General features: G+C 43.0%; 1 protein-coding gene across 1 annotated transcript in view; it reads left to right on the forward strand.

Annotated features, from left to right (window-relative positions):
• The window catches only part of LRRC20 (leucine rich repeat containing 20), a 785599-nt gene that overhangs the window by 15964 nt on the left and 748418 nt on the right, over window positions 1-21217 (forward strand). Inside the window, exon 2 of the mRNA XM_073585792.1 lies at window positions 18264-18373. Coding sequence (XP_073441893.1) covers window positions 18304-18373 — 70 coding nt within the window. The 5' untranslated portion in view covers window positions 18264-18303. The remainder of the gene's footprint in view (window positions 1-18263; window positions 18374-21217) is intronic.

Here is a 21217-nt window from a genome sequence, read left to right on the forward strand (position 1 = left end):
GGCGATCAGCCTGTGGCACTGCTGAGGTGTTATGGAAGTCCGGGTTGCTTTGATAGCAGCCTTCAGCTCGTCTGCATTGTTGTGTCTGGTGTCTCATCTTCCTCTAGACAATTCCCCATTGATTCTCTATGCGGTTAAGGTCAGGCGAGTTTGGCCAATCAAGCACAGTGATACTTTTTGTTTTTAAACCAGGTATTGGTACTTTTGGCAGTGTGGACAGGTGCCAAGTTCTTCTGGAGAATGAAATGTCCATCTCCAAAAAGCTTGTCCGCAGACGGAAGCATGAAGAGCTCTAAAATTTCCTGGTAGACGGCTGTGCTTACTTTGCTGTTGATAAAACACAGTGGACCTACACCAGCAGATGACATGGATACCCAAACCATCACTGATTGTGGAAAACTTCACACCAGACCACAAGCAGCTTGGATTGTGTGTATCTTCTCTCTTCCTCCAGACTCTGGGACCTTGATTTCCAAATGAAATGCTAAATTTACTTTCATCTGAAAACACATTGGACCACTGAGCAACAGTGCAGTTCTTTTTCTCCTTGGCCCAGGTTAGACTCTTCTGGCATTGTCTATTGGTCATGAGTGGCTTGACACAAGGAATGCAACACTTGTAGCCCATGTCCTGGATACGTCTGTGTGTGGTGGCTTTTGAAGCAATGACTCCAGCAGCAGTCCACTCCTTGTGAATGTCCCCCAAATTTTTGAATGGCCTTTTATTAACAACTAGATTATGGCCCGATGCTATCGCATCGGGAGGATGCGATAGCATCACACCTCTTGCCATGTTAACCCTCAACACACACTCCTCTCACCTTTCACCATCTCCACTCACTCTTTCACTCCACATACGACCCCTTCTCTCACTCCGTCTCTCATACTCACGCCGTCATCGCCGCTGCTCCACGATCCCCGACATCTTCCGCCGGCGCCATCCTGGATCCAGACGTTGTCCACGCCGGCGACATGTTCTTGCGGCTACGCCATCTTGAGTATCGTGAAATCCCGCGATACTCAAGATGGCGTCGCCGGAAGAACATGTCGCCGGCGTGGACGACGTCGGGATCCAAAATGGCGTCGGCGAAATCTCGAGAGTTTTCACCGACGCCATTTTGGATCCCGACGTCGTCCTCGCCGGCGACATGTTCTTGCGGCGACGCCATCTTGAGTATCGCGGGATTTCGCTGATCCAAAATAGCGTCGCCGCAGGAACATGTCGCCGGCGTGGATGCCGTCGGGATCCAAAATGGCGTCGGCGAAATCTCGCGAGATTTCGCCGGCGCCATTTTGGATCCCGACGGCATCCACGCCGGCGACATGTTCTTGCGGCGACGCCATCTTGACTATCGCGGGATTTCGCCGATCCAAAATGGCGTCGCCGCAAGAACATGTCGCCGGCGTGGAGGACGTCTGGATCCAGGATGGCGCCGGCGGAAGATGATGTCGGGGATCGTGGATCAGCGGCGATGACGGCGTGAGTATGAGAGACGTAGTGAGAGAAAGGGTCGTATGTGGAGTGAAAGAGTGAGTGGACGTGAGTGGAGATGGTGAAAGGTGAGTGGAGTGTGTGTGTTGAGGAGGAGTGGTGTGTTGAGGGTTAACATGGAAAGAGGTGTGCGGTGACGTCACCGGTTACAACTGGACGGAAGTTGTTACAACCGGAAGCTGCTTAGGGCATTTATTATTATAGATCTTTTCAAGGCTGCTTGTGAACCTTTTTTAACCACACTTTTTCCTTCCACTCAACTTTCCATTAATATGCTTGGATACAGCACTTTGTGAACAGCCAGCTTCTTTAGCAATGACCTTTTGTGGCTTACCCTCCTTGTGAAGTATGTCAATGCCTGCCTTCAGGACATCTGTCAAGTCAGCAGTCTTTCCCATGATTGTGGAGCCTACTGAAACAGACTAAGGGACCTTTTTAAACGCTTAGGAAGCTTTGCAGGTAATTTTTGTTAATTATTCAAATTTATTGAGATAATGACTTTTGGGTTTTCATTGGCTGTAAGCCATAATCCTCAAAATTAACAGAAATAAACACTTGAAATAGATCACTCTGTTTGTAGTGACTCTATATAAAATATAAGTTTCACTTTTTGTATTGAATAGCTAAAGTAAATTATCTTTTTGATGATATTCTAATTTTGTGAGAAGCACCTGTATGAGTCAACTGTATGACTAATAAGATGCTTGTGCCTTTCATTGTTTCAGTACTTTTGCATGATAAACATCTGAGCAGCAGGGGTACAGAAAATCGAACCATTACTGATCTCCTTATCATGGCTTATCCTAAAAATATTTACAATTGTAAAGTCCTAGATGAGTTCTTCAGACTTTTCCAAGATATTTAACCCCTTCACCCCCAAGGGTGGTTTGCACGTTCATGACCGGGCCAATTTTTACAATTCTGACCACTGTACCTTTATGAGGTCATAACTCTCGAACGCTTCCATGGATACCGGTGATTCTGACATTGTTTTCTCATGACATATTGTACTTCATGTTTGTGGTAACATTTCGTTCAAATAACTTGCGTTTATTTGTGAGAAAAACGGAAATTTGGCGAAAATTTTGAAAATTTCGCAATTTTCCAACTTTGAATTTTTATGCCCTTAAATCACAGAGATACGGCACACAAAAAACTTGATAACTAACATTTCCCACATGTTTACTTTACATCAGCACAATTTTGGAACCAAAATTTTTTTTTGTTAGGAAGTTATAAGGGTTAAAAGTTGACCAGCGATTTCTCATTTTTACAACACCATTTTATTTTTAGGACCACATCACATTTGAAGCCACTTTGAGGGGTCTATATGATAGAAAATACCCAAAAGTGACACCATTCTAAAAACTGCACCCCTTAAGGTGCTCAAAACCACATTCAAGAAGTTTATTAACCCTTTAGGTGCGTCACAGGAATTTTTTTGAATATTTAAAAAAAAATGAACATCTAACTTTTTTTTCATAAAAAAAATACTTCAGGTTCAATTTTTTTTATTTTACCAAGGGTAACAGGAGAAATTGAACTGCAAAAGTTATTGTGCAATTTGTCCTGAGTACGCAGATACCTGATATGTGGGGGGAACGACTGTTTCGGCGCATGGCAGAGCTCAGAATGGAAGGAGCGCCGTTTGACTTTTTCAATGCAAAATTGGCTGGAATTCAGATTGGACGCCATGTCACGTTTGGAGAGTCCCTGATGTACCTAAACAGTGGAAACCCCCAACAAGTGACCCCATTTTGGAAACTAGACCCCCCAAGGAACTTATCTAGATATGTGGTGAGAACTTTGAACCCACAAGGGCTTTACAGAAGTTTATAACGTACAGCGGTACAATTAAAAAATCATATTTTTTCCACAAAAATGATCTTTTCACCCCAATTTTTATTTTCCCAAGGGTAGCAGGACCCTAAAAGTTATTGTGCAATTTGTCCTGAGTACGCTGATACCCCACATGTGGGGGTAAACCACTATTTGGGCGCATGGCAGAGCTCGGAAGGGAAGCAGCGCCATTTGACGTTTTTGGCTGGAATTGAGATCGGACACCATGTCGCGTTTGGAAAACCCCTGATGTACCAAAACAGTGGAAACCCCCCACAAATGACACCATTTTGGAAAATAGACCCCCTAAGGAACTTATCTAGATGTGTGGTGAGAACTTTGAACCCCCATGGGCTTCACAGAAGTTTATAACATAAAGCCATACAATTAAAAAATCATATTTTTTCAACAAAAATGATCTTTTCACCCTCAATTCTTATTTTTCCAAGGGTAACAGGACCCTAAAAGTTATTGTGCAATTTGTCCTGAGTACGCTGATACCCCACATGTGGGGGTAAACCACTATTTGGGCGCATGGCAGAGCTCGGAAGGGAAGCAGCGCCATTTGACGTTTTTGGCTGGAATTGAGATCGGACACCATGTCGCGTTTGGAAAACCCCTGATGTACCAAAACAGTGGAAACCCCCCACAAATGACACCATTTTGGAAACTAGACCCCCTAAGGAACTTATCTAGATGTGTGGTGAGAACTTTGAACCCCCATGGGCTTCACAGAAGTTTATAACATAAAGCCATACAATTAAAAAATCATATTTTTTCCACAAAAATGATCTTTTCACCCTCAATTCTTATTTTTCCAAGGGTAACAGGACCCTAAAAGTTATTGTGCAATTTGTCCTGAGTACGCTGATACCCCACATGTGGGGGTAAACCACTATTTGGGCGCATGGCAGAGCTCGGAAGGGAAGCAGCGCCATTTGACATTTTTGGCTGGAATTGAGATCGGACACCATGTCGCGTTTGGAAAACTCCTGATGTACCAAAACAGTGGAACCCCCCCACAAATGACCCCCTAAGGAACTTATCTAGATGTGTGGTGAGCACTTTGACCCCCCCAGTGCTTCACAGAAGTTTACAACGCCCGGGCGTGAAAATAAAAAATTCGTATTTTTTCCACAAACATGATCTTTTAGTCACCATTTTTTTATTTTCCCAAGGGTACCAGGAGAAATTGGACCCCAAAAGTTGTTGTCCAATTTGTCCTGAGTATGCTGATACCCCATATGTGGGAGAAAACTACTGTATGGGCACACGTCAGGGCTCGGAAGGGAAGTAGTGACGTTTTGGAATGCAGACTTTGATGGAATGGTCTGCGGGTGTCATGTTGCCTTTGGAGAGCCCCTAATGTACCTAAACAGTGGAAACCCCCCACAAATGACACCATTTTGTAAACTAGACCCCCCAAGGAACTTATCTAGATGTGTGGTGAGCACTTTGACCCCCCCAGTGCTTCACAGAAGTTTACAACGCCCGGGCGTGAAAATAAAAAATTCGTATTTTTTCCACAAACATGATCTTTTAGTCACCATTTTTTTATTTTCCCAAGGGTACCAGGAGAAATTGGACCCCAAAAGTTGTTGTCCAATTTGTCCTGAGTACGCTGCTACCCCATATGTGGGAGAAAACTACTGTATGGGCACACGTCGGGGCTCGGAAGGGAAGTAGTGACGTTTTGGAATGCAGACTTTGATGGAATGGTCTGCGGGTGTCATGTTGCCTTTGGAGAGCCCCTAATGTACCTAAACAGTGGAAACCCCCCACAAATGACACCATTTTGTAAACTAGACCCCCTAAGGAACTTATCTATATGTGAGGTGAGCACTTTGACCCCCCAGTGCTTCACAGAAGTTTACAACGCCCGGGCGTGAAAATAAAAAATTCGTATTTTTTCCACAAACATGATCTTTTAGTCACCATTTTTTTATTTTCCCAAGGGTACCAGGAGAAATTGGACCCCAAAAGTTGTTGTCCAATTTGTCCTGAGTACGCTGACACCCCATATGTGGGAGAAAACTACTGTATGGACACACGTCGGGGCTCGGAAGGGAAGCAGTGACGTTTTGGAATGCAGACTTTGATGGAATGGTCTGCGGGTGTCATGTGCGTTTGGAGAGCCCCTGATGTACCTAAACTATTGAAACTCCCCACAAGTGACCCCATTTTGGACACTAGACCCTCCACGGAACTTATCTAGATGTGTGGTGAGCACTTTGAACCCCCAAGTGCTTCACAGAAGTTTATAACACTCGGATGTGAAAATAAAAAAATCATTTTTTTCCACAAAAATGATATTTTTGCCCCCAATTTTTTATTTTCCTAAGGGTAACAGGAGAAATTGGACCCCAAAAATTGTTTTGCAATTTGTCCTGAGTAGGCTGCTACCCTACATGTGGGGGTAAAACACTGTTTGGGCGCATAGCAGAGCTTGGAAGGGAAGGAGCACCATTTGACTTTTTCAACTCAGAATTGGCTGGAATTGAGATCAGACGCCATGTTGCATTTGGAGAGCCCCTGATGTGCCCAAACAGTGGAAACCCCCAATTCTAACTCCAACCCGAACCCCAACACGCCCCTAACCCTAGCCCTAGCCCTAACCCTAGCCCTAACCCTAGCCCTAACCCTACCCCAACCCTACCCCAACACACCCCTAGCCCTAACCCTAGCCCTAACCCTAATGGAAAAATGGAAATAAATACATTTTTTTTATTTTATTATTTTTCCCTAACTAAGGGGGTGATAACGGGGGGTTTGATTTACTATTTATGGCGGTTTTTATGTTTGGCGGCTGTCGCACGCTAAAAGACGCTTTTTATTGTAAAAATAGTTTTTGCATCACCACATATTGAGAGCTATAATTTTTCCGTATTTTGACCCACCGAGTCATGTGAGGTCTTATTTTTTGCGGGACGATTTGACGTTTTTATTGGTACCATTTTCGGGCACGTGAAATTTTTTGATTGCTTTTTATTCCGATTTTTGGGACGCAGAATGAACAAAAACCAGCGTTTCATGAATTTCTTTTGGGGGGGGTGCGTTTACACCGTTCCGCGTGCGGTAAAATTGATAAAGCGGTTTTATTCTTCGGGTCAGTACGGTTACAGCGATACCTCATTTAGGTCGTTTTTTTATGTTTTTGTCGGTTTTATGCAATGAAAACTATTTTATATAAAAAATAATTATTTTTGCATCGCTTTATTCTGCGAGTTATAACTTTTTTATTTTTTCGCTGATGATGCTGTGTGGCGGCTTGTTTTTTGCGGGACAAGATGACGTTTTCAGCGGTATCATGGATATTTATATGCGTCTTTTTGATCGCGCGTTATTGCACTTTTTGTTTGGCGGAATGATAATAAATCATTATTTTTTGCTTCGTTTTTTATTTTTATTTTTTAAGGGGTTCGCTAAAGGGGTTAACTAATGGGACAGTTTTATAGGGCAGGTCGTTACGGACGCGGCGATACCTAATATGTGTACTTTTATTGTTTTTTTTTTTTATTATTTTCAAAAAATGAATTTATTGGGGAATATTTTTTTTTTTTTTTACTAATTTATTTGGCGATTTTTTTAAATTTATTTTTACACTTTTTTTTAATTTTTTTTTTACTTTATTACATAGTCCCAGGTGGAACATCACTGTCCTGTGACAGATCGCTGATCTGTCACATCACAGATCACTGTGACAGATCAGCAATCTGTCACAGGCAGTGCACAAGGCTTCCTCATGCCTGCGCTTTGCAGGCACTGAGGAAGCCAGCTTCCCCAGGCCCCCGAAGGCCCCCGTCGCCATCTTGGATTCGGGGGCCTGGAGGAAAGGAGCCCCCCGCAGCAGCGCTGCACATTGCGCTGCCGTGGGGGGCTCAGGGAAGCACGGAGGGAGCCCCCTCCCTGCCGATGCTTCCCTTTAACCCCCGGTACACCGCGATCATGTTTGATTGCGGTGTGCAAGGGGTTAACGTGTCGGGGGCGGTCCGTGACCGCCCCTGACACGTAGTGCCGGGTGTCAGCTGTGATAATCAGCTGACACCCGGCCGCGATCAGCGGCGCTCACCACGTGGGCGCCGCTGATCGCGGTAGACGTACTATCCCGTCCCCGGTCATACGGGCCCGGGTACCGTGGACGGGATAGTACGTCTCATGTCAGGAAGGGGTTAAAAAAGCTCTCAGTAGCCACCAATATAGCTGGGGCCTCTTTCAGATATAACTTTTTCTCATACGAGTGCTATCCGTGGTTTTCACAGATGGCACTCGTACCTGTGATAGTCTGTGGGGCCATTCACATGTCTGTGATATTCCATAGACCAAGCTGTCCATGCAATATCATGGAAACTTGTTCCGAGGGTCAGATTAAAATAGCCAAGGTAAGTATATAGGTCTAAAGGTCCGTGAAAATAAATTGGATGACTGATTTTTTTTATTTTTTTTTTAATGGGCTGTCAGAGAGGAGAAATTGAAGAAACCCCTTTATTTTTCTCCACATACAAGAAGAACTAATTATACTCGAACCAAGCTCTGGTCAAACTATTAGGTCCATTTTTCATGTACTGTACGTGAGAAAAACAAATGTCTGAATGAGCCCTAAGGCCAGTGGTTGGCTGCAGCGGTCACATGTGGTATAAGGAGTAATGGGAACAGAAGGCAAGCAGAAAGGATAAGGAATGCAGTGTTCTAACGATGGGGAGTAAATTATTCCTCTCCTGCTGTTAGGGAAAGAAACCTATTCAGTCCTCATAACTGGAAAGTGATATAAGCTTTGTTTGTAATTATTCATACAGCATGTAAATACTTATCTAATAGAAATGATTGGGTTGTCCAGATGGTTCTGGAAACTGGAATGAATGGGGAAGGACTAGTGAGTTATGCCATCAGTGTCTGCCCTCTCCTTCTAAGCTGGAATTAAAGAGTCTGTCTCCTCCTTGACATATTGATTCCACTTTTAAATCCACAATGACCTTGAAACATCATTGCCGTTTCTCCAGTTTTATGGAGTACCGTAATCTGCTATTTATTAATGGTTTTAGTATTTGCACTTTTTTCTCTATGTTTGGGGCCACTTTTTAAGTTGTCTTTCTTTTTTAAGTCTTTTTTTAATTTTTTTTTCCTCGTCAGATTTGTTTATCCAACTGTTATCTAGATGTTTTAGACAGATTCAGGAAATGTGACTTTTACCAAATGTTTAATTTTTTTTGGTGCATCTCACTCCAGATCCACCTCCCTATTTCACCCTAAAGTGAGGTTCCTTAAGTTTTCAATTTGGTACATTTTTTTGCAACTTTTTAGAGGATTTGTGGCTTCTGGTGCTGAAAAGTCGCAATAACCAGTTAAGGATAAAAATAAAGAGCATTTTTGATTGTGAGCTAAATTCATGAACAGTGTGTGTCATTTAGAAGAATCTGGTGGAAAATAATGTGTGTTAGTGCTACAATACAAAAAAATAATAGTGACTTCCATAAATAGCAAATGATAAATTGGGCCCAAAGTAGTTTTAGAGGAACTTTAAACTTTACCAGTGGCAGTGCACAATAGATTTTTCGGTGTCATTGTGCATACGTAGAATAGCTGTTAAAGAGGACATCATAAAGCTAGGGACACATTCATTTTATGAACATAATAGGCAATTTGACCTGTTTCTTAGTACTACAGATCATAAAGTGTCCCCCTGGTGAGATAATTGTGTTGCATTGCAAAACCACAGAAGACATTTTTCACCCGTAGAAGCCATACTGCAAAAAAAAATGTACACAAAGGAAAAAGTTTTTTGTCAGCTCACCAAACCGTAGCAAATGCGAAGTCTGGAGGAATGCAATCAATCCTGGGCGGTGCAGGGAACTTGGATTCCGGAAAATCTTGTAGGCACAATACTTGGGAGATGTTCCAGCAACTTCGACCAAAGGATGGTTAAAATCAAAAGACTTTATTCCAAAAAAATGATTAAAAACAGAATAGATGCTTAAAAAACATATGGTTCACCATTGTGACAGACGCTTACGCGTTTCGGACTAGAGGGTCCTTACTCATAGCTTAACATCTTACAAATAAGCATATACCTATATACACTTGCTGGCTGAAGTAAAGTGGGAGGGAAACAAAATGGGCGGAGGTCCACAATAGCAGGAAGGGAGGATTTTCTCCACAAAAAAAAAAAAAAAAGGCATAGTATCTGAACATGGAGGAAATCACCACATCATCTTAATCATATATATATAAAAGATCAGATTTTAAATTCATGCCTGCAGGATATTGTGTTTTTAACTTAAAAATTCACATTGCTTCTTTGCGCTGCAATTCCTTTTTTCTATCACCTCCCCTCTTGGGGTTTGGGACAGTTTCTATTATATTAACCCTACAAGTACTGACATCTCCTCCATGTACAGAAATAAAATGCTGAGAGGCTCCCGAGGGACTCCTTGTAGTTTTATTACATGAATCATAAAGATGTTCAGAAATCCTTTTGCGAAGAGGACGTGTGGTGTTGCCCACATATTGAATACAGCATGTTTCACATGTTATTAAATAAATAACATATGTGGAACTACAGTTGGCAAACATATTTATGACATATTCATTTTTTGTAACTGTGGATTTAAATGTAGACGTATTATACATGTATTTACATAAACCGCATGATCTTATTCCACAACGATAGCTACCAGAGACAGATAACCAGCTTGAATTATTTTCTGATCCAGATAATATAAAAGAATTCATAAAATTCCTTAATACTAATAATCATAATCTAAAATTTACATATCATATGAATAAAGAACGAATTGCTTTTCTTGACATGATGTTGATTGGAAATGAAGCAGATTTTAGGGTTGAAGTATGTTTATATAGAAAACCGCAATCAGGTAATTCTTTGCTGCATGCTAGCAGCAACCATCCCAAATATGTCATTAATAATCTCCCAGTAGGTGAATTTGTGCGTGCCAAGAGGTGCTGCACAACTGATTCATTTTACAGACAGGAATGTGAAGTAATTGATGAACGATTAAAGACTAGAGGTTATCGCAAGCATCAAATTAATAGGGGTAAAATTGTAGCAGAAAGAAAAACAAGAGATGATTATTTGGAAATAAAATCAAAATTTAGTAATTTTGAGGAGAAACCAGTTTTTATTACTAAATATAGTGATCAATTTAATCAAATAACGGAAATTATTAAATCAAATCTACCTATTTTACGGGTGGATCCAACTTTGAGAACTATATTGGATAAAGGCTGCAATTTTATTCCTAAAAAAGGAACTACAATTGCGAATATTTTGTCCCCCAGTGATCACACTTTGCGTTTTTCATCAGAAAATAATTCAAGCTGGTTATCTGTCTCTGGTAGCTATCGTTGTGGAATAAGATCATGCGGTTTATGTAAATACATGTATAATACGTCTACATTTAAATCCACAGTTACAAAAAATGAATATGTCATAAATATGTTTGCCAACTGTAGTTCCACATATGTTTATTTAATAACATGTGAAACATGCTGCATTCAATATGTGGGCAACACCACACGTCCTCTTCGCAAAAGGATTTCTGAACATCTTTATGATTCATGTAATAAAACTACAAGGAGTCCCTCGGGAGCCTCTCAGCATTTTATTTCTGTACATGGAGGAGATGTCAGTACTTGTAGGGTTAATATAATAGAAACTGTCCCAAACCCCAAGAGGGGAGGTGATAGAAAAAAGGAATTGCAGCGCAAAGAAGCAATGTGGATTTTTAAGTTAAAAACACGATATCCCGCAGGCATGAATTTAAAATCTGATCTTTTATATATATATGATTAAGATGATGTGGTGATTTCCTCCATGTTCAGATACTATGCCTTTTTTTTTTTTTTTGTGGAGAAAATCCTCCCTTCCTGCTATTGTGGACCTCCGCCCATTTTGTTTCCCTCCCACTTTACTTCAGCCAGCAAGTGTATATAGGTATATGCTTATTTGTAAGATGTTAAGCTATGAGTAAGGACCCTCTAGTCCGAAACGCGTAAGCGTCTGTCACAATGGTGAACCATATGTTTTTTATGCATCTATTCTGTTTTTAATCATTTTTTTGGAATAAAGTCTTTTGATTTTAACCATCCTTTGGTCGAAGTTGCTGGAACATCTCCCAAGTATTGTGCAAAAAAAAATGCTATTCCTTTGCTGATTGGCTGCAGTGCTCACATCCCCCTGTGAGATGTCGATGCTTGAGGATTGACAAGGTACTCAGGACTCCCTACCAAAATATGGGAGGTGAGTATAATTTATTTTTTCATTTCCCTAGGACCACTAATCAAGAGTAACAATAAACTAAAAACAGAAACCCTGACCAGCCCCTCCTGATACAATTGACACAAAAGTCAAAGGGTACAAGATTGTGTGGCAGCAATCTATGTATACAAAATAATCACAGCACACGTTGGCGAAGATACAGTATATGCAAGCAATGAAAATATGAATTTTGAATAGCATTACTATATAAACTCTACTTATAAAATTGAGATAATTAGCGCACAAATTGGTCAATTCATGTGTGCCCAAAAGCCATGTCAAGTCATACTCTATTGACGGCCACCTGTACTAGCAGACTTTTCTCTTCTAGGCTTACTAATTTAAAGGGCAGGTAGGATCCAGCTCTAATTAAAACTGCTTTAGGGCGCATTCAGACTTCAGAGAATTTTCTCAAGAGCTAAAAATGGACCTATTTTCATCAGTTTTTGGTCAGTGCATCAGTTTTTGCCATTATTTGATTATTTTTTTTTGTGTACGTAAAAATTCTTAAGCTCCTCCTATCAAAAAAACATGAAAATCGTATGGGTTACCGATGGCCATCCGAGTACTGTCTGTGTTTTTGGTTTTTTTTTAAACTGGCCCGTAACCTTGCATTTGTGAGTTTGACCTGCTTAGACGATTTTGCTACTTGCCCAGCTGCCCACAGGTCAGACATGTGACAGGCTCATTGTGTCGTGATAAAGAGGCGTCCCTATGCCAAAAATGTCATTAATATTAATTAAAATGAGTTACCTCTCCGTGTTTTGGTCCGCAAAAAAACAAAGACATGTGAGCAACTCCATAGACTATAATGGGTGCAAGTAATATTAGTGAAAAACAGAGAGAGAATGCGTGCGTGAAAAACTGACAACTGAATGAGGCCTTAGACTGATAGAGTACTTATCCAAATAAGAAGGCAGTCACTAACCCCAAATTTTGCTAGAAAGAAAAAGAAGCAAATATGAACAGGTACAAACTGAAATATACCATACATACAATAATTACGGTAATAAGGGGCTAATCAGTAGTGGGCAACCTCTTTTAATGAGTTATTTGCAAGTGAGTTACACCTATTTTTGTTTTTCTCTATTGAGGAAAAGAGTAGCTCATACTTTTCAGAAATCTTTCCCATGCTACTCTGTGCCTATATACAGTCAAATCATAGCATTTTTTTCCCCTAGTGATAGGTCTAGTCTACGAGTATCCATGGAATAAACATAATATTATGAAAGAATTATTATGCGAGAAACTTCTGCCTCACCCTGTATTATAAAAGATGAAAGTACTTTCAAGTGTTACTGGTTTAACAGCTATTGTAGGTAAATCTAAGATGAAGCTGTATCATTGCATCATTGTGTGTTTTCAAGGCCTTATATTTTGTGTACAATATTCTTGTATCTTTTATTAATAAAATGGAGGGCAGCAAAATGACTCAGTGGCTAGCAGCACTGTAATTTTGCAACATTGGGGTCCTGGGTCCAAATTACACTAAGGAAAGCAATATTTACAAGGAGTGTAGGCAGCGAGGGGAAAAAGGATGTCTGCAAGGAAGGTAGGCAACGAGGGGAAAAGGACATCTGCAAGGAAGGTAATCAGGGAGGGAAAAAGGATGTCTGCAAGGAGAGTAGGCAGCAAGGGGAAAAAGGATGTCTGCAAGGAGGGTAGGCAGCGAGGGGAAAAAGGATGTCTGCAAGGAGGGTAGGCAGCAAGGGGAAAAAGGACATCTGCAAGGAAGGTAGGCAACGAGGGAAAAAGGACATCTGCAAGGAGGGTAGGCAGCAAGGGGAAAAAGGATGTCTGCAAGGAGAGTAGGCAGCAAGGGGAAAAAGGACATCTGCAAGGAGAGTAGGCAGCAAGGGGAAAAAGGATATCTGCAAGGAAGGTAGGCAGCAAGGGGAAAAATGATGTCTGCAAGGAGAGTAGGCAGCAAGGGAAAAAGGACATCTGCAAGGAGGGTAATCACGGAGGGAAAAAGGATGTCTGCAAGGAGAGTAGGCAACGAGGGGAAAAAGGACATCTACAAGGAGGGTAATCACGGAGGGAAAAAGGATGTCTGCAAGGAGAGTAGGGAGGGAAAAAGGATGTCTGCAAGGAGAGTAGGGAGGGAAAAAGGATGTCTGCAAGGAGAGTAGGCAGCAAGGGGAAAAAGGACATCTGCAAGGAGGGTAGGCAGCAAGGGGAAAAATGATGTCTGCAAGGAGGGTAGGCAGCAAGGGAAAAAGGACATCTGCAAGGAGGGTAGGCAGCGAGGGAAAAAGGACATCTGCAAGGAGTGTAATCAGGGAGGGAAAAAGGATGTCTGCAAGGAGAGTAGGCAACGAGGGGAAAAAGGACATCTGCAAGGAGGGTAATCAGGGAGGGAAAAAGGATGTCTGCAAGGAGAGTAGGCAGCAAGGGGAAAAAGGACATCTGCAAGGAGGGTAGGCAGCAAGGGGAAAAAGGATGTCTGCAAGGAGGGTAGGCAGCGAGGGAAAAAGGACATCTGCAAGGAGGGTAATCACGGAGGGAAAAAGGATGTCTGCAAGGAGAGTAGGCAGCAAGGGGAAAAATTATGTCTGCTTGGAGGGTAGGCAGCGAGGTAAAAAGGACATCTGCAAGGAGGGTAATCACGGAGGGAAAAAGGATGTCTGCAAGGAGAGTAGGCAGCAAGGGGAAAAAGGATGTCTGCAAGGAGGCTAGGCAGCAAGAGAAAAAGGACATCTGCAAGGAGTGTATTCAGGGAGGGAAAAAGGATGTCTGCAAGGAGAGTAGGCAGCAAGGGAAAAAGGACATCTGTAAGGAGTGTAATCAGGGAGGGAAAAAGGATGTCTGCAAGGAGAGTAGGCAGCAAGGTGAAAAAGGACATCTGCAAGGAGGGTAGGCTGCAAGGGGAAAAAGGATGTCTGCAAGGAGGGTAGGCAGCGAGGGAAAAAGGACATCTGCAAGGAGGGTAATCATGGAGGGAAAAAGGATGTCTGCAAGGAGAGTAGGCAGCAAGGGGAAAAAGGATGTCTGCAAGGAGGGTAGGCAGCGAGGGAAAAAGGATATCTGCAAGGAGAGTAGGCAGCGAGGGAAAAAGGACATCTGCAAGGAAGGTAGTCAACGAGGGGAAAAAGGACATCTGCAAGGAGGGTAATCAGGGAGGGAAAAAGGATGTCTGGAAGGAGAGTAGGCAGCAAGGTGAAAAAGGACATCTGCAAGGAGGGTAGGCAGCAAGGGAAAAAGGATGTCTGCAAGGAGGGTAGGCAGCGAGGGAAAAAGGACATCTGCAAGGAGTGTAATCAGGGAGGGAAAAAGGATGTCTGCAAGGAGAGTAGGCAGCCAGGGGAAAAAGGACATCTGCAAGGAAGGTAGGCAACGAGGGAAAAAGGACATCTACAAGGAGGGTAATCAGGGAGGGAAAAAGGAAATCTGCAAGGAAGGTTGGCAGCGAGGGAAAAAGGACATCTGCAAGGAGGGTAATCAGGGAGGGAAAAAGGATGTCTGCAAGGAGAGTAGGCAGCAAGGGGAAAAAGGACATCTGCAAGGAGGGTAGGCAGCAAGGGGAAAAATGATGTCTGCAAGGAGGGTAGGCAGCAAGGGAAAAAGGACATCTGCAAGGAGGGTAATCACGGAGGGAAAAAGGATGTCTGCAAGGAGAGTAGGCAACGAGGGGAAAAAGGACATCTACAAGGAGGGTAATCAGGGAGGGAAAAAGGATGTCTGCAAGGAGAGTAGGCAGCAAGGGGAAAAAGGACATCTGCAAGGAGGGTAGGCAGCAAGGGGAAAAAGGATGTCTGCAAGGAGGGTAGGCAGCGAGGGAAAAAGGACATCTGCAAGGAGGGTAATCAGGGAGGGAAAAAGGATGTCTGCAAGGAGAGTAGGCAGCAAGGGGAAAAAGGACATCTGCAAGGACGGTAGGCAGCAAGGGGAAAAAGGATGTCTGCAAGGAGGGTAGGCAGCGAGGGAGAAAGGACATCTGCAAGGAGGGTAATCACGGAGGGAAAAAGGATGTCTGCAAGGAGAGTAGGCAGCAAGGGGAAAAAGGATGTCTGCAAGGAGGGTAGGCAGCGAGGGAAAAAGAACATTTGCAAGGAGAGTAGGCAGCAAGGGGAAAAAAGACATCTGCAAGGAGGCTAGGCAGCGAGGGAAAAAAAACATCTGCAAGGAGTGTAATCAGGGAGGGAAAAAGGATGTCTGCAAGGAGAGTAGGCAGCAAGGGGAAAAAGGAAATCTGCAAGGAGGGTAATCACGGAGGGAAAAAGGACATCTGCAAGGAGGGTAATCACGGAGGGAAAAAGGATGTCTGCAAGGAGAGTAGGCAGCAAGGGGAAAAAGGACATCTGCAAGGAAGGTAGGCAACGAGGGGAAAAAGGACATCTGCAAGGAGGGTAATTAGGGAGGGAAAAAGGATGTCTGCAAGGAGAGTAGGCAGCAAAGGGAAAAAGGATGTCTGCAAGGAGGGTAGGCAGCAAGGGGAAAAAGGATGTCTGCAAGGAGGGTAGGCAGCGAGGGAAAAAGGACATCTGCAAGGAGGGTAATCACGGAGGGAAAAAGGATGTCTGCAAGGAGAGTAGGCAGCAAGGGGAAAAATGATGTCTGCAAGGAGGGTAGGCAGCGAGGGAAAAAGGACATCTGCAAGGAGGGTAATCACGGAGGGAAAAAGGATGTCTGCAAGGAGAGTAGGCAGCAAGGGGAAAAAGGATGTCTGCAAGGAGGGTAGGCAGCGAGGGAAAAAGGACATCTGCACGGAGAGTAGGCAGCAAGGGAAAAAAGGACATCTGCAAGGAGGCTAGGCAGCAAGGGAAAAAGGACATCTGCAAGGAGTGTAATCAGGGAGGGAAAAAGGATGTCTGTAAGGAGAGTAGGCAGCAAGGGGAAAAAGGACATCTGCAAGGAGGGTAGGCAGCAAGGGGAAAAAGGATGTCTGCAAGGAGGGTAGGCAGCGAGGGAAAAAGGACATCTGCAAGGAGGGTAATCACGGAGGGAAAAAGGATGTCTGCAAGGAGAGTAGGCAGCAAGGGGAAAAAGGACATCTGCAAGGAGGGTAGGCAGCAATTGAGTAAAAGACATCTACAAGGAGAGTATGCAGCGAGGGAAAAAGGACAGATGCAAGGAGAAGAGGCAGCGAGGGAAAAAGGACATCTACATAGAGAGTAGGCAACAGGGAAAAAACTACATCTGTAAGGAGATTAGGCAGCAAGGGAAAAAAGGATATCTACAGGGAGGGTTGGCAGTGAGGGGAAAATGACATCTGCAAGGAAGGTATGTAGCGAAGGAAAAAGGACATCTCCAGGGAGTGTAGGTAGTGAGGGAAAAAGAGCATCTGCAGGTTAGCCTTTAAGCTGTGTTTACACTGAAAAAAAAACCTGCAAGGAATGTGCAAAAGTCGGGATAAATAAAAAATAACTGTTGGCTGAAAAAATCCCACTGGACTCTCTGCCAGAAAGAATTGGATTTTGCATAAATGAATTAATTATTTACAAGTTTAACATTTAACATTTCCCCTCTTTTATTTTTTGCTTATGCCATCCTGCTTTTTACCCCTCTGCCTACAGATCAGACAGCATGTTGATAGCGACAGGCTCACTTTTAAAGAGGCGACCCTAGAACAAACATGTCATTCACATTAATTAAAATAAGTTTAGCATGAGAAATTCATAAATATGTTGCCCAACTGTGAAGGATGATTCTTGCTACTTGTCGTCACTATATTTCATGTTATTCACAATAGGCAGCAGCATTTGCAGTAATCCTCATCTTCATCAGACACCATGGATGACACAATGAATGTATCACTTGGATTTAACATTGGCAGAGTGAACTTAAAGCATAGTAAAAAACGCTTGGAAACTATGGGATTTCTACACTATTCTGTTTGCTGAAAACAATGTACATCTGGCACAATGGAAGCATGAAATAGAATTTACCCATTGATATTACGGTAATAATGGCCCACCTATACAACGCACCACAATAAACCTTTGACCTCACAATAATATTTCAGGGTGTACAGGCTGCCGATCATATGATGAATGAAAAAAAACACTTATTCACTGGGTGCAATGATCTATTGTGCAGTGTAAAAAAAGCATCGTTATTGGTGGTGCATCGTCCTATAGGTTCTTCAGTGCGCATCGTTTACCGCGATAAGTTTTAATGATCAAGGATCTTTTAGTGCCGCCAGTCAGTCCACGGACCCTTAAATTCTGTTTCCAATATGTAGGACCCGCTCTGTTTTTCATTGCTTTCTTCTGTGCATTGATTATTATGGGCTCTTTTGCGCAACCATTTACGGCAATCATCATTTATGTGACTGACCTTGTATGTTCTTAATTTTACATGAATAAAAAAATATATTTTCTCCTAATGTTCATGTACACTTGGCAGAGATTTCGAGCAGTTCCTTGTCTCGCCTGAGTGGGCATGTTAGCACTAAACATGCCCAGCAATTTTTCTCACTGTAGCCCATTAAATTGTTGACCATTGACCAAAATCATGCCAAAATTGTGGGCACAGGTGGGCTTTGTCTTACATGTATGGGCATCTTCTACCTTTGCTCAAATCAATAAGGCAAACAACTCTTAATGGCATAATTTATATAGGGTCTCTATTTACAGGTTGTGTACATTTATCTTTTTTATTATTATTTTAATAAGATTTTTCCACAATACCAAATATAACTATCATTTAATTATTTTAGATAAGCGCTGGACGAACAGTTAAGACTGAATGCTAAAAGAATGGCAGAAGCTGTAGCCAATATTGCAAGAAGGGTCAATAAGGTGGTGGACGATGGAGAACCCCATTTAGGTGAGTTGCGTATTTTTTGTTCTATATGTATATTTATATAGGATACAGGCAATATTTTTTAAGTGGTGCAAAAAAAAAAAATACCTTTTACTCACATGCTATTTTGTTAGTAATAGAAAGGGCATACATGTGCCTCATGAGTTGAGTGCATGTCCAGGGGCATAAAAGTTCTTCATATCTTTTTTGTAGAGAAATATTAATTGAAATGACTCAAAATTAAACATCAGTATGGAAAAGTCATAGACTGATGGAAATCCCAGATGCAAATGAAAATAAAAAAATGGAAACAAAATTATCAAAATCTCGAATTACCATATTTTTCGGACTACAAGACACACCAGGGACCATAAGACGCACCCCAAATTTTCAGAAGGAAAATACGGGAAAAAAAATAATGTGTTACATGGGGGTCCGTCTTACAGTTTGAATTCAGCTTACCGGGGGGGATCGGTACAGGTGGAGAAGTGGTCACAAGGGTTTGCTCGGTGGTCCAGGCTGGTGCGGTGGCCTTCGGTATATCCCATCCCAGGCTGGTGCGGCGGTGGTGCTCGGGGGTTCCCGGTGGTTCCGCCAGTATTTTGCGACAGGTTCGGTGGTGGTGCAGCGGTGCTCCGCTGGCATTTTGCGACAAGTGTGGTGGTGATGCTCTGTGGTGCGGTGGGGCTCCGCCGGCATTTTGTGAAATCCCGGAGGCCCCCACAGATCCATTGCTGCGATGTGGTGGCCTCCGAGAAAATGGCTGCAGGGGGTGGCGCATGCTCAGATTGAGATCTTGGCAACAAGATCTCAGAATGAGATGTCATTGCCGAGATCTCAATCTGCTGCGATGCGGTGGCCACTGGGAAAATGGCCACCGGGGGCGGCTCATGTTCAGATTCAGATCTCGGCAACAAAATCTTGTCGTCTCGAGATCTCTATCTGATCATGCGCCGCCCCCGGCGGCCATTTTCCCGGAGGCCACCACATTGCAGCAATGGATCTACGGGGCCTCCGGGATTTCACAAAATGCCAGCGAAGCCCCCGCGCACCACAGAGCGCCACCACTGCACCACAGAGCAAGACCAGCCTGGGAAGGGAGGCTGCATAGCCCTGCAGCGTCGGACCGGAACCGCCGCCACAGTATTTTGTAAGTATATTCCGACTATAAGACGCACACCCATTTTCCCCAAAAATTTTTTTGGGAAAGTGTGCGTCTTATAGTCCGAAAAATACGGTATTCAGTAGCAAGTATGAACATTACACATCAAGTACATGCACTTACATGCCTTACCTGCTATTATTGATGTTATTATTGGTTGTTTGAATGCATTTGGGTAGCAAGTCATCAATATCTGCCTCATATCTGTTCAAAGGCAGACAAGTCTGTTGACCATGCAGGCCATGGTAGCACATTTAGGCCATGCAGGGTCTCACAATAAAACAACATGCAGCGTGTCGTTTTCGTTTTGAACAAAGGGTCCTGGAACAATTTGGAGAAATGGCTGAAATTGTATGTCACATGCCAAGGCATCAAAAGGTGTCTTCAAAAGCCATCAGAAGGTGTTTATATAACATTGGGCTATGAGCCAGGCGTCCATTTACAGGTTCACCATTGACCTCACGCAACAACTCTCAAATGCTCTCGTTGTGCACAATAATGGAGGCTGGAATAGAAGTCTATCCTTTTCAGCGACGACCCCAGCTTTTGTCTTGGATGCAATGATAGCTCAAGATCGGTCCAAAGACCATGTGGACAATGCCATAAAGAGTCTTTTATGAGGCAACATCATACTGTTTCTACTCTAGAGATTATGGGGTGGGGTAGCATAATATCCAGTATCTAGATTCTTCCAGTTTTCATTCTAGCTACTCTTAACAGCTCACTATTGCATAGATTTGGTCATGGAACCAATGCTACTGCCATTTCTACAAAAAAGTGTCCTGTCCCAGGATCCAATTTTTGCTCTACTGTGAGCATCCTGTGTGGCTTAAATGTACTGCCATGGCTTGATCTACATGCATGCATGATCTACAGCTGTAGTGACTATTTTTACTCCATGGGTATTTTCCAGAAACAAGCAGCAATGAATGTTGCCAAGTAAAAATTGCTGTCACCAGTACATTATGCCCAGCCCGTGCACCCGTAAGTTAGGCTGGCTCTCATCGCTTCAGAAATGCCAAACATGTGGACGCTATATGTGGTTTATGTACACTGTGGGGCTCAGAATGTAGGGGGCATTTGGATTTTGGAGCGGAGAATTTGCTAAATTTCATTTGGCTGGTGAGGAGCCATTTTGCTTTTCCAGAGCTTTTGTACTACCAGTAACTTGGCAGCCCCCTATATTTTTGTTAACACATGACAGACCTGAGTGGGGACTTGCTTTTATTGTGGATTGATTTGAAGCTTTTGTTAGGAACAATTTACATAACATTTTGTTTATCCTGAGCTCTACGCTGAGCACTTACTTTGGGGTTTCCATCTAAATCTCTGAGTAACGTGATTCAGATGAAACCCCCAAGGCATCCATTCACTATAATGAGGCAGCAGAGTTGCTCTGGACTCTGTCTGGCCTCTGTTCAGCGGTGTCATTTTCAGAAGTGCACAAAACTGTGGCCTATGGCACTTTTATGCAGTCCTAAAAAGGACACCACCGGATCACAGGTCAAACGGCATCCACAGTGCCACCATCTGCTTCGTTATAGGGAATCTTCTGTTAAGTGTTCCGTCTGAATCATTTATTTCAGAGATTTACATGGGAACCCAGCTGGTGTAAATGCACAGCGCAGAGCGCATGATAAATATGTGCCAAGCCTTACTGCGATCTTTGGGAGATGGAATTAAAAAATCAACAGCAGGTGAAGTAT

Source organism: Dendrobates tinctorius, unplaced genomic scaffold, assembly GCF_039654945.1.
Source record: "Dendrobates tinctorius isolate UK_male_01 unplaced genomic scaffold, ASM3965494v1 ptg000089l, whole genome shotgun sequence".
Lineage (NCBI taxonomy): Eukaryota > Metazoa > Chordata > Amphibia > Anura > Dendrobatidae > Dendrobates > Dendrobates tinctorius.